The sequence below is a fragment of the Saccopteryx bilineata genome, chromosome 11 (assembly GCF_036850765.1).
Source record: "Saccopteryx bilineata isolate mSacBil1 chromosome 11, mSacBil1_pri_phased_curated, whole genome shotgun sequence".
In the NCBI taxonomy this organism is placed as follows: Eukaryota; Metazoa; Chordata; class Mammalia; order Chiroptera; family Emballonuridae; genus Saccopteryx; species Saccopteryx bilineata.
The window spans coordinates 65,361,450-65,374,601 of NC_089500.1; the positions used below are offsets into that span (position 1 = coordinate 65,361,450).

Below are 13,152 nucleotides of genomic sequence, written 5' to 3' on the forward strand. Positions count from 1 at the left end.
ATTATTATTTTTTTTATTAAAGATTTGTCTGCAAGCCAGATGCAGCCATCAAAAGAACCACATCTGGCTCGTGAGCCATAGGTTCCCGACCCCTGCTCAATTACAACCAGAGCTATTCTAGCGCCTGAGGCGGAAGCCATGGAGCCATCCTCAGCGCCTGGGCAAACATTTGCTCCAATGGAGCCTTGGCTGCAGGAGGGAAAGAGAGACAGAGAAAAAGGAGAGGGGGAAGGATGGAGAAGCAGATGGGCACCTCTCCTGTGTGCCCTGGCCAGGAATCAAACACAGGACATCCAAACGCCAGGCTGACGCTCTACAACTGAGCCAACTGGCCAGGGCAGGGATAATTTTTATTAATTGCTTTTTCCACAGTATATGGGCCATACCACTTATTTTTTCTTTTGTGATGAGACAGAGAGATACAGAGAGAAGGACAGATAAGGACAGACAGGAAGGGAGAGAGCAGGAAAGGAGAGAGATGAGAAGCATCAATTCTTCGTTTGGCACCTTAGTTTTTTATTGATTGCTTTCGCATATGTGTGCCTTGACTGGGGAGCTACAGCAGATGGAATAACCCCTTGCTCAAGCTAGCAACCTTGGGCTCAAGCTGGCGAGCCTTGCTCAAACCAGATGAGCCCGCACTCAAGCCGGCGACCTCGGGTTTTCAACCTGGGTTCTCCGTGTTCTAGTCCAATGCTCTATCCACTGTGCCACCACCTGGTTAAAGTAGGCCATACCTTAATGTTTCTTTGAATGTCTTTATTTTTTTTAAACAAATACTGGACATTTAAAGTTATATAATGTGACAACCCTGGACATCAGATTCTCCCCTCTAGGGTTTCTTGTTATTGCTGCTTGTTATAGTTTTTATTTCTTTAGTGACTCTTCTGAATTAACTCTTTAGTCTATATTCTTTATTGTATATAGCCACTGAATTCTCTGCTTAGTGGTCAGGTAATGATTGGTTGGAGATTTTCTTGATCACCACGGCTGGACCCAGTAAGTCTCCCAGTCTTTGCCAAGGGGACACACCTTTAACATTCATTCAGTCAGGTAGTTATAACTCTGCCTTAACTTTCACTTTCTGCCTGTGCAGAGCCTCCACATTAGTGGGAGGGATGGGGGGAGTGAGAATGCTTAGCAGGGGTCCCCAAACTTTTTACACCGGGGGCCAGTTCACTGTCCCTCAGACTGTTGGAGGGCCGCCACATACAGTGCTCCTCTCACTGACCACCAATGAAAGAGGTGCCCCTTCCGGAAATGCCACGAGTGGGGGGGGGGGGCGGGCGGATAAATGGCCTCAAGGGGCCACATGCGGCCCGCAGGCTGTAGTTTGGGGACACCCTCAGGTATTTCCTGGGCATATGCTTTGCTCAACACGGGTGCCCTTCTAAATTCCCAGAAGTGTGTAGGAACTTTTTAAAGCCTGCATAGGCATCTCATTCCCCAGTTTTTCCTTTTAGGTTTTTGGTTAGTGTATTATTTTTCCCAACTATTGTCTACTGCCTCAGGTAGCCACAAAGTGCCTATAACTGTTTTCAACAAATGTCCCTCAGGGAAAAACGTTTTTACACTAAGCAACCTATAAGTCGGATGAAATACAAACTGTCTGTCTGCAAGTGCTATCTTCCAGTGACACCCGATCAGATCAAGTAATGAAAGTGCTCTGGGAATGAGGTTTTGAAAAAGCTCTGTCGCATTCCGCTCCCTCCAGGGTGTTTTTGGAGTTTTTAAGGCTGCGGCAGAGGGGAGAGCAGGGCATGGCACTAAGGCGAGCTGAAACACTCTGAACATTACAGTGTTGCTTTTTCTGCTGAGATGCAGCATTTTCTCTTGAATAACTCTGTGTTGCTACAAGCCTGTGATTAATTTCCAGAGTTCGAAAAAAGTTGCTTCTGACAATTTTCCTGTTGGTTTTATGAAGGAGAGAATTTTCAGAGATCCATATACCATCATTTTTGCTGGCTCCAATTTGTCTATTTTAATACTCTCTTCTGTGTGTGTGTGTGGTTTTTTTTTAAATTCTCAAACATGTGCATGTTAAATAAAAAAAAAGTTTGTAAATTGAGGTTGCAGGTGGACATGTGGAGCAGGCACTGGGTGAGGGCTGTGGACTGAGAGAATGCCCGCCTCCGTTAGACAGAAGGGCCCACGGACGTACAGGGTATCATCCCAGGGAGGGCCGGGAGCTCTGCCCTACCATCCCTGTTGCCTTGTGTCTCCCAGGTTAAGGCTGCCAGGGACTCAGCTGCGCTCACATGGATGGGACAGAGACCCGACAGCGGAGGCCGGAGGAGCTAGGGCTGCTTCAGACCCTCAGCACAGGAAGACTCCTTGCAGCCTCAGAAGATGAGAGCCAGACGGTGGCCACTAAACCACTGGGGACTGAGTTCAGCAGGGAGACCGCCTTATCCATTGGCTTTCAGGTGGTAGTGCCCTTCATATTTGCAGGCCTGGGACTGTCTGGGGCTGGCATACTTCTGAATCATTTTCAGGTAAGAGGGCAGAAAATGGGATGATGGTGGTGGGGGCACTGCCTAATGTCACTCTAGGAGTAGGTCACTACACAGGGCCCAGCTGGAGGAGCATGGGGTAGGGCAGTGGTCCCCAACCTTTTTTGGGCCACGGACCGGTTTAATGTCAGAAAATATTTTCACGGACCGGCCTTTAGAGTGGGACGGATAAATGCACAAAATAAAATTATGCGACCAGCATAAAAACTGTGGTATTTTTAAATATAATTGTCTAACTTATGAGACAAGCGTCAAGAGTGAGTCTTAGACGGATGTAACAGAGAGAATCTGGTCAGTTTTTAAAAATAAAACATTGTTCAGACTTCAATATAAATAAAGCGGAAATAATGTAAGTTATTTATTCTTTCTCTGCTGACCGGTACCAAATGGCCCACGGACTGGTACCGGTCCGCGGCCCAGGGGTTGGGGACCTCTGGGGTAGGGCATCCTCTTCTCAAATACATCTTTTCTAGAAATTGGTAGAGGTTCTTTTAGTTACTGGTGGCAGAGGCTAAATGTAACCTAGATTAAGCTTTAAAAGACAGTTTTATTAGCTTATATAATTGAAATCTCCAAGAGGTTGACTTTAAAGCATGGTGGGATCCCACGACTTAAATGGTATAAAGATGCTGGCTCTTTATCTCTCCTCTCTGCTTCATTTTCAGACAGGATTCTGTACCTAGAGGGGAGGGTGACCTTGGCAGTCTTCCTTTGTATATGTGCTTTTTAAAAAAGAAGAGAGAAGGAGAGAGAGATCTTTGTCTATATCCATATCAGTCCCCCAAAGTTGACCTTGATGTCAGATGTCCACTCCTATTCTAATCACTGTTCCCTGAGGTATTCTCTGTTTGGCCAACCTGACTTATGTTTTAATCCCTCTTCGAGGGGAGGCAGGGCCCCTTGATTTACACCCTACCAGAATTCCATAGAGTCAGGAACTGGGATTTACCATCAGACAAAAAAGTCCATGTACCAAACCGTCCCTGTTCTTCCGCCATCAAAGCCCCGTTTCTTTCATCAGCGTGACCTTCAGAAGTCTTCCCTGGAAAAGCACAGTACCCAAGAATGCTAAGTAATTACTGGCCAGATATTTCCTGATAGTTGGCAAGCAGCTGAGAACAAAAGTTGTCTTCAGTAGGCTATCTGGGAGAGGCAGGGCTGACACATCTGCCAGTCACCACATCTGCCTCCCTCACTGCCGTAGGTCTGTGCGCCGTGGGGGCCCCACGTCCCGTCCTTCACTCATTTGGAACCAGTCAGCATTTGAATCCCAGTTTGCCACTTAGCTGTAAGGTTTCATGTAAAAATCTGATTCCTGTTTTAGCTGGAAAACCTGGCAAGCCTTGAAACATTGGCCCCACATTCTCTCGTGATAACATGAGGGAGGAAGGAGTCGAAGGGCTGACTGAGTTTGAAAAAGTAACAAACCCCAGCTGGGAAGCCCTTTATTAGATCCCTGGAAAAAACTTGCAACACAGGCAAGAAAAATGAGATATGTGAACAGTCAAGGACAGATGGTTCAAACCTCTTATACCCCCTTTCCTCCCAGAGACACAAAAGTCACACGCCCATCTGCAAACAAAGAAGTCAAAGAAATCAGGCACTTGTCAGTGAAAGCTAAAGCTGTCAAAGTATAAGATTCAGAAAAGCTAACTTCAGGGAGCTCGTGTCTTCTGCCTTTACTGGGTCACGCTGATCCCCCGGCTAAAATAAATACCCCCTTCCAGCGCTCGTCGGAGTATTTTTGTCCTCCTCTGTTTCCTGCGACAGTTTACAATTTTTTCTTTTAAGCAACACTTAAAAATCAGACTTCATGTAAAAATCGATTTCTATTTTATCTGGAAAACCTGGGAAATCCTGAAACATTGGTCCCACGTTCCCTCGTGGCCACAGTCAGTGGTTGCTGTCCCCCCCCCCCCAGGAGTCCCTGTCCTCTGGTTTGCTGCGGGACCCTTCACTCTCTCCTGTTACACCCCTGACGTGGCTGCTGCTGCTCCCCCCCTCCCCCAGGAGTCCCTGCCCTCTGGTTTGCTGCGGGACCCTCCACTCTCTCCTGTTACACCCCCTGATGTGGCTGCTGCCCCCCCCAGGAGTCCCTGCCCTCTGGTTTGCTGCGGGACCCTCCACTCTCTCCTGTTACACCCCCTGACGTCGCTGCTGCCTGCCTGCCTGCCCCAGCTGTTCTCACTGACCCGAGCTGTCCAGCTCCTCCTAACACCACAGCACCGGTGACTGTCAGCTCCACAACCGGCTCAGGCCCCGGGATGGCCGTCTCGCAAACCGGAATGCCTGTCCCAGTCTGACTCAGCCCCATTCCCTATGACTGGTCTCCCTGACCCCTGACCCTCAGCCCACCTCATCCTCCCAGTGGCCTGGGGCCCTCTAGTGTCACTCCCTCTTTAACCAGTGGTTAGTCAGCACTGCTATAATCTCAAGAGCACCTCAGCACCGGGCTTCCACACCCCAAAGAGTTCCTCCCATGAATTACCCCCCCACACACACACACCTCAGTGCCACCTCCCACTACCCAGCATGGGCCTCCCACCTCCTCACCATCCTCCTCACTCTGGTCTCACTCCCTGGAGTTTAGTCTCTATACCAGGGATATTCAAGAACTCTATTTTATTGAGTGTTTCTATCAGTATAGCATCATGAGCATGTATCCTTTGTATGCACACACACATTGATACACATATGCGTGTGTATATTTATATATACATCGACATATATATTTTTATGCATACTCATATATATAAATCCCATCTACATACATACATTGGTTTAGAAATTATACACACAGGCACATGCATATCCACACACAGGTTTATAAATTACATATGGAGAGGCACTGTAATAGTATATACCGTATTGCTTAAGCGCCCGAACTCTGGGGCTAACCTAACTGGCTCCGAGTTTGACCTTTGTCACTTAAACAGTTTGCTCTCCGTTCCCCAGTTTTCTCTTCTGTAAATTAGAATTGACCCTGTAAGGTTGATAGGAGGACTGTAAAGTGTTTGTAACAGTGTCTGGCACTAGAAAGCACTTATGAGGGTTAACTGCTGTTACTCTTGTTTTCACTGATATTCTTTCACAGGTAGTACTGTGCAGATTTTTAAGAACTTATACAAAAGGGTAAAAAAAAGAATAGACAGAAATACCCATTCTAGCATTTCTGTGTTTTAAAGCAAAGTATGAATGCCATTTTATTTATTTATTTGTTTATTTTTAAACTTTTTAAATTTTTTAAATTTTATTTAGAAAATCAAATTTAACAGGGTGACATTGGTTAACAAGACATTCTAGCATTTCTTCCCTGTCTCATTGGATTGTCTGCACCCCACGTGGGCATCACTACGTGAAGTGCCATATCAGGTGGATGTCCATGATGCAGATCTTTCTGAGTTTTAAAATCTCTGTTGATGTCTTGATTGCCAACAGGATAAAACCCAGACTCCTAAAATGGATATCCGAGTGTCCTCAGCTCACTCCAACTTTGTCAGTTAGGATGGTTTCAGCCATCAACACTGGGAAGCATAACCAGTAGTGGATTAAATAAAAAGGAAATACATCATCTCCCCAAAAAGAGGTTTCTAGGACAGGGTGATTCCTGGGTAGGGAAGTGTCGTCATCACTGAGCAGCGATACCTCCAGCCCCGGATCTTCCCAGATTCTTGCCGCATCAGTTTTGTCCTCAGCTGGTGTTTTTCAACTGCCTGTCCACAGACCAGTCTTCCAGCAAATTTTGTGCTAGTCTGTGAAAGTTAACCACCCTAACGTTGGATGAAGATTATATGCCCAATGTTCTTAAACAGATTTGCTTATGCTCAGGATGATTTCTGCCTTAGTGGCCCCCCAAATAATTCTATTTTTGTGGGTCCCCAAGTGTAAAAAAGGTTGCAAACCATTGCTCACTGCCACATTATGTCCAGAGAGAGACAAATGGACCGTCTGCTCTGGTTCCTCTTCCTTAAGCATGAGGATACCTCTCTAGAAGCCTCCAGCAGAGCTCACAACATTTCACTGGCCAGATTTGAGGCGTGCCCCACTTGAAAACCGAACACTGGCAGTGGGGATGGAATGGCCGTAATTGGCTCGGCCTGATTAAGCTGAGCAGAGGAGAAGATCGCCTGCCCCACAAGGTGGATTTCTTTGTGCAGGTGGGTTCTGTGGGGAAGGATAAAAAGGGGCACTGGAGACTGGAAGCTCAGCCTGAAGGTGTTGGCAGGGTTGGTTCCTTCCGAGGCCTCGCTCCTTGGCGTGTGTATGGCTGTATTCTCCCTGTGTCTTCATGTGGTCTTCCAGGTCTGCAACCAAATTTCCATTTCTTATAAGGACACCAAACATTTTGGATTCAGGTGCACTCTAATGACCTCATTATAATTTAATTTACTCTTTAAAGGCCTTAGCTCCAAATAGTCATATTCTGAGCTACTGGGGGTTAGGACTTTAATTTTAGGGGGCAACACAGTTCACCCCGTAACAACAACTTAAAATAGTATTTCTAACATGCTGCAATGAATAACCTTAACATTTTATACAGGAGTGGGATTAACTGTTGCAAATAGAATTGCTGGGTCAAAGGGTACATGCATTTGTGACTTTGATAGACATTGCCAGATCACCTACCCAAGGGGCGGGACCAGTTCCACTCCCTGCAACACTGTAGGAAAAGAGCTGTTCCCCAGCACCCATCGACATAGTTTATTGTCAGCCTCCTTGATCTTTAACAACCTGATAGATGGGAAATTGCACTTCATTGTTCACTGTATTCGATTCTATTGCTGGGGAACACATTATCCCCCATCTTAGCCGCATGAAACAGCACTCACTTCTCTCATGGTTGCCGTGGGCCAAGATCCACTTTAGCTGGGTTCTCTGCTTCATTGTCTCTCACGGCCTTAGTCATCCTCCCAGCTCACTCACATGGTGTGAACAGGACTCAGCTCCTGGGTGGGTGCCTGGACTGAGGGTCTCAGTTCCTCACTGGTCACTGCCCAGAGGCCACTTTCAGTTCTTTCCCCCGTGGATGTCTCTAGCATGGCAGCTTGCTTCTCCAACATGTATGGTCTGAGAAGGAAATAACAGTCTGCTAGCAAGACAGAAATCACTATCTCTGGTAACCTAATCACAGAAGCAATATCTTCGCTTCTCTTGGCTAGAAGCAAGTCACTGAGCTCAGCCGACACTCGAGGAAAGAGATTACACAACGGTGTCAGTACAGGAAGCAGGGGTCATTGGGGCCATCATCGGGGGCTGCCTGCCGACCATGTTCAGTGTAGTGCAGTTTGCATTTCTTATGAGTGAGTGAGTGAGTGAGGTTGAATATCTTTGGATATTTTTGTTCCTCTTCTTTGCTCATATTTCTATGGAGTGGATATCCTTTTCCTTTATTGCTACATAAGCTCTTTATATATTAGGGTAATTGGCCCTTTAACTTTGGAATGGCTTGTAAATGTTTTCCATTGTTCTGCTTATCTTTTGACTTTGTTTTTGATGGGTTTTTTTTTCTTGCTGTGCATATATACACTTTTTTTTCCTGTCTTTTAAGGCTGTCAGCCTGTATCCTCCTTAGAAACAGAAGCTGCCTCATATGATACCATTCTCCAGCCCCTGCCTGCCACACAGGCCAGCATGTATTATGGGGTAAGGGAACACGGTCACATGAAGTCGGAATTCCACTCTTGGTCATGAGCCTGTCTCAGTGCTATGTATGTATATCAGGAGTTCAAACTGGCAGTCCACAGACATTGTGGTCTAGAGAGTGGTCAGGGCCTGATGTGAGTGGGTAGGTTAAAGCGAGGGACGGCCCAGTGAATCACACCTCAGCAAAGATATGGAGCAGCCTTGAGAGGCAGAGAGGGCAATAGGCTGGCTGAGGGGAGAGGCAAGGGGATGGGGAGTTATGTGGCTGATGCAGAGGGTGAGGCCAGCCTGTTGTGATCGCCTCCTCTTCATCCCGTTGGTGACGGAGGGATTTCCACCCTAGGGTTACGGGGATGGTTGAATACATGACACCCAAACCTGGACAGTCGAGATCAACAGCAAGTTATTAGACACGTGGACTCACAGCCGGGGAGAGGACAGCACATGTCACTCACTGCCCAAAGGAGGGTGCGCTCGGGACAGAGTGAGCCTGCCGGACTGTAGGAGGCACTGTGTTTTATCGAAAGGATTGGGGAACCCCTGGATTCTGCCGGAGTGAATGACTGTTTTGTTCCCAGGCTGGCAGGGAACTAGAGTCAGCTGCTCAGGGAGAAGAAGGTGCAGTCCCCATGAAAGGAAGTGTTGTAGGGTAGGGTAGAGCAGTGGCTTGCAACCTCTTTAATCCTGGGAACTGGGGAAAATCGGAGAATTCTCTGGGGGAACCGCTAAGGCAGTAATCCCCTTGAGCGTAAGTGAATTTGAGATCTCTGGGTCTATAATCTTTATACAGCATCAGGGTGGCTCTGTTGCGGAACCCACAGCCCGGCAGTGGACAGATGAGATCACAGGGTGTATCAGTCATGTGTACTCACAGCTGGGGGAAGAGGACGCTGCCTGCCACACGGGTGTGCTTGGGAGCAGAGCGAATTGCCAGGGGCTGAAGGAGGCAGCCTTTGTTGTAACAATAGGGTGAGGTGCCCACTGGTTCCTCTGGGTGGGTGAGATTAGCTTGTTTGAATAATCTCATAGGCTGGCAGGACCTAAAACACTAATCGAGGATATTGGGGAACTGTGGCAGTACCCCTGCTAAGAAACATCGCTTAGCTGGGGGACCTTATCCATTGGAACAGATATGGGAGGGTAAGTTGTGGTTAGGCCATGGTTTCACCAGATGTCAAGGCAGTGAATCATAATTTTAGGCTTTACACCACTCAACTTATGGAAGGTTGACTGGTTTTCTTTTTCCCTTTGTTTCTATAATTCTGTTTTTGTTTAGTCAGTTATTCATTTATTCATTCACTCATTCATGCGACGTGTGTGTGTGTGCTGTGGGCCGGCACTGTGCTGGACGCTGCGGTGGACACAACAACCAGGCCCTGCTCTCACGTCGTCAAAATCAAGTGGGGAGAGACAGACAGAACAAGCGTAAGTCAATGTGAGGTAGCAGGTAAGGGCTACGGAGAAAATAGAGCTGGGTGATAGGCCTCCGCCTGGAAGAGGGAGGCCGGAGGGAGCCCGGAGAGGGCCTTTCTGACGAGAAAATGCTGGACTGAGGTCTGAGTGACACAAAGTAGCCGCGTGGAGAAACGTCCTGAGCACAGGCTGGACTGAGGCAGGAGTGAGGGGCCGTCCGTTTTTACTTGTGGGCGGGTTCTGCTAGCCAAAGCAGAAACAAAATACAGAGAGGAACTTGCCTGTTATGGAAAATGTAATTGGCTTGATTTCTAAGAACTTAACTGGGTGGGAAGAATTCAGGCCTTTGGGAATGACCATTTGGCCCATAATCAGCCCAGGCCCAGGGTGACCCATGAAAAGAACAGGGGGCCATGTGGAAGGTGTACTCCCGGGAAAATAACTATGCACAGGTACCTGCATAATTATATCCTATGAAGTCTGACCATATTTAAAACTATAGAGAAATCGCAGGAGCTGCCAGAGTTAGAAGAAACTGATGGCTTGTTGGGGCCTCTCTAGCCGTGTGCGTTGGGAGTGATGTGGTCAGGGTCTCCGGTCAGCAGAGAAGGGTTCTGTTTTAAACCAGTTAGCTCCCTTAAACACAGTTAACTTCTGCAACTCTTCTCCAGAACGTGCTGTATCTGTCAGCCTGCTGCTGGTTCAGACTCTCATTTGAACCAGTAGAAAGCACAGGTCCTGTGGATGAGAGAACGGTCGGGGAGTGCACAGCAGGGAAGGGCAGTGGGGGCAGTCTGCGTGGGGTCAAGGGCTGAGGGTCTTAGTCCTGCCTCTGATGCTAACTGGGGCCAACTGTTTGGGGCCTGTAGAGGGCAGTGCTTGGTGGTGAACACTCTGGTAATATCTGGATGGATTTAACATGAAATGATTCGTTGTGAAAGGGCACCGAGAAGCACGGACTGCTGCACAGAGGGAACAGAAGAGCTGTCATTCTTTCATACGTTGGTTCATTCATTTGCTGGTCATTGAGTGCTTGTGTGTGGTTGACTCCACTCTGTGCTCTCACCGGCCCTTGGCTTTCCTTCAGAGCACTCTCCACAGGTCAGAATTCTATTTTCGTTTTTATGATCGTCTACTACACTGGCGAGCTCTCTGTATATCTGTTCCGCTAACAGATGCACCACATCGGTCAGACCAGAGTCCGGCAATACTTAGGCTCTAAGTCAGGAGTTCCCAAACTTTTTACACAGGGGGCCAGTTCACTGTCCCTCAGACCGTTGGAGGGCCGGACTATAAAAAAACTATGAACAAATCCCTATGCACACTGCACATATCTTATTTTAAAGTAGAAAAACAAAATGGGAACAAATACAATATTTAAAATAAAGAACAAGTAAATTTAAATCAACAAACTGACCAGTATTTCAATGGGAACTATGCTCCTCTCACTGACCACCAATGAAAGAGGTGCCCCTTCCAGAAGTGCGGCGGGGGCCGGATAAATGGCCTCAGGGGGCCGCATGCGGCCCGCTGGCCGTAGTTTGGGGACCTCTGCTCTAAGTGCTCATCTGTGGGATAATGAGTGGATAATTTCCCCTGCTGTAAAGGTTGCAGCAGTGAGTCAGCCAGACTCCATTCTCAGGAGGAGCACAGTCCCCAGAAGGAAGGGGAGGCTCACGTGCAGCTCAGCTTACCTTCAGAGAGTTTTAGGGAAAGGACTTCGGGAATTCTGGGGAAGGAGATGTTAGGCTGTGGCCAGGAGGCTGGGGAGGCCTCGCGAGGAGGAAAGCACCTTGGTTGGCTGTGAGGCCAGGAGGACTTTGTTCTGAGCCGTGTGTGGGCCTGCAGAAGGAGCCGGGGAACACAGGCATTGTCCGCGGGAAGGTCCGCAGGAAGTTCCTGCTATGGCATGCAGGCTATGACTAGGGACTAGAAAGAGAGAGGGCTTGAAGAGGTGCTTTTTTTTTCTTTCTCAAATTATAAAGAGCATTGAATGCTGGCCGCAAAATCTAAACTTTCTCAGGTAATAAAGTGACAGCTAACAGTATTTGAGCAAACATGTAAGTTGGAGAGGTTCTGCGGGATGTTAGTATGAAGAGCATTTGTTCCTGTTGGTGGGCAGACCGGTTAGGAGGCAGTAAGGGCCATGGTGAAGGTCGTGTCCATGGGCGAGAGTTGAGGGGCACATGCAGGAGAGATTTGGGGACGGGCAGTTGGATGTGGGGTTGGGGTGGTCAGGGGAGGAGCCATCAAAGTGAGATTTGGGTTTCTGGCAGAACCATTCACTGAGGCGAGAAGCTTAGAGGAACGGGTTGGAAGAAATGATCATGAAAGACTAAGTTTCAAGTACTTGTCCTTTTACGTGTTTGGGTTAAATACAGTCTGAAAAGTCAGGGTAGAGTTCTGGGTTAGGGAGAGAGGTCTGGGAGTTGTTGGTTTATCTGAGGAGAGTAAAGTCAAGGGTGGGGATGGGATTCCCCCAAATGTCCCAGTTATCTACTGCTCTGCAACAAACCGTACTAAAATCTTGTGGTTTATTTAAAGCCAGCCGTTCAGTTTGATCACGAGTCTGTAGGGCGTTGGATCAGGTTCAGTGAGAGTGGCGTCTGCAGCAGCGGCTCGCTGGGCACTTGGCCAATCCTCTGCCAGTCCAGGAGAGTTCACATGAAGCTTCTGTCGACCGGAACCTCAGCTGGGGCTCTTGGCTGGAACCCCTGTTATGTCCTCTCCATGTGACTGCTTGGAGTACCACATAGCATGGGGTCTGGTTTCCAAGCATAAACATCTCAAGAGATGGGGAGTAGAAGCTGTCAATTTTTCAAGATCTGAGCCCAGAACCAGACTGGCACAGTGTCTCCTTCGCTGTGTCCTATTGGCCCAGCAGTCACAGATTGAAGAGGAGGACACAGAACTCTTAACTCTCAATGGAAGGAATGCCAAAGAGATTTAGAGCTCATTAAGTCTGGCTCTCGGAAGGGCTTGAATCTGTTGAATGAATGAGTAAATAAATGGTATGAGGGAGGACCTAAGAAGGGGCATGTCTGAGACAGTTATTGGAGATGTGTGGTTGGAGTTGAAAGGAGAAGAGATAGGTTTGGGGAGGTTGCTAGGACCTAGATCGGAAAGGGCTGGGAATGTCCGGCTGACGGGATGGGACTTAAGTGTGGATAGACATGGGAACCAGTTAAGTGCCCAAGAGGGCTGTTGTCTAGGAACAGGAGCAGAGGTGAGGCCCAGACCCGGGCCTGGTCCAGGTGTGGTCCTCGGGTCCATAGGTTAGTGTGCATCCGACCCTCAGCTTTGGGCTTCTGCTTGCTCTGGCCTTGATCCCTGCTCTAGCCTGCCCTCAGGTCTGGACAGTCTGTCTCTGGCACCTGTGGGATGCACAGTGGACACACCTAACAACAGAATCCCTGGAAGTCAGAGGTGGCGCTGAAACCCCTTCTCCAGGCCAGGTTGGTCTTACCTGTGTAGCAGATGAGAATGTGATCTCTTTGGAAGCATGTTTGCAAATCTGGGCCCTTGAGATACCGGGGCTATGGCTCTCCTGAACACAGCCTCTGTGTGTTCCACTCCTTGGGCG

The 13,152-nt window shown here is 48.1% G+C and overlaps 1 protein-coding gene across 3 annotated transcripts in view; it reads left to right on the forward strand.

Annotated features, from left to right (window-relative positions):
• The window catches only part of SLC41A3 (solute carrier family 41 member 3), a 68,802-nt gene that overhangs the window by 13,375 nt on the left and 42,275 nt on the right, over positions 1 to 13,152 (forward strand). For all 3 annotated transcript variants that reach the window (XM_066247145.1, XM_066247148.1, XM_066247146.1), the window contains exon 2: positions 2,227 to 2,495. In XM_066247145.1, the coding sequence (XP_066103242.1) occupies positions 2,259 to 2,495 (237 nt within the window). In that variant the 5' untranslated portion in view covers positions 2,227 to 2,258. The remainder of the gene's footprint in view (positions 1 to 2,226; positions 2,496 to 13,152) is intronic.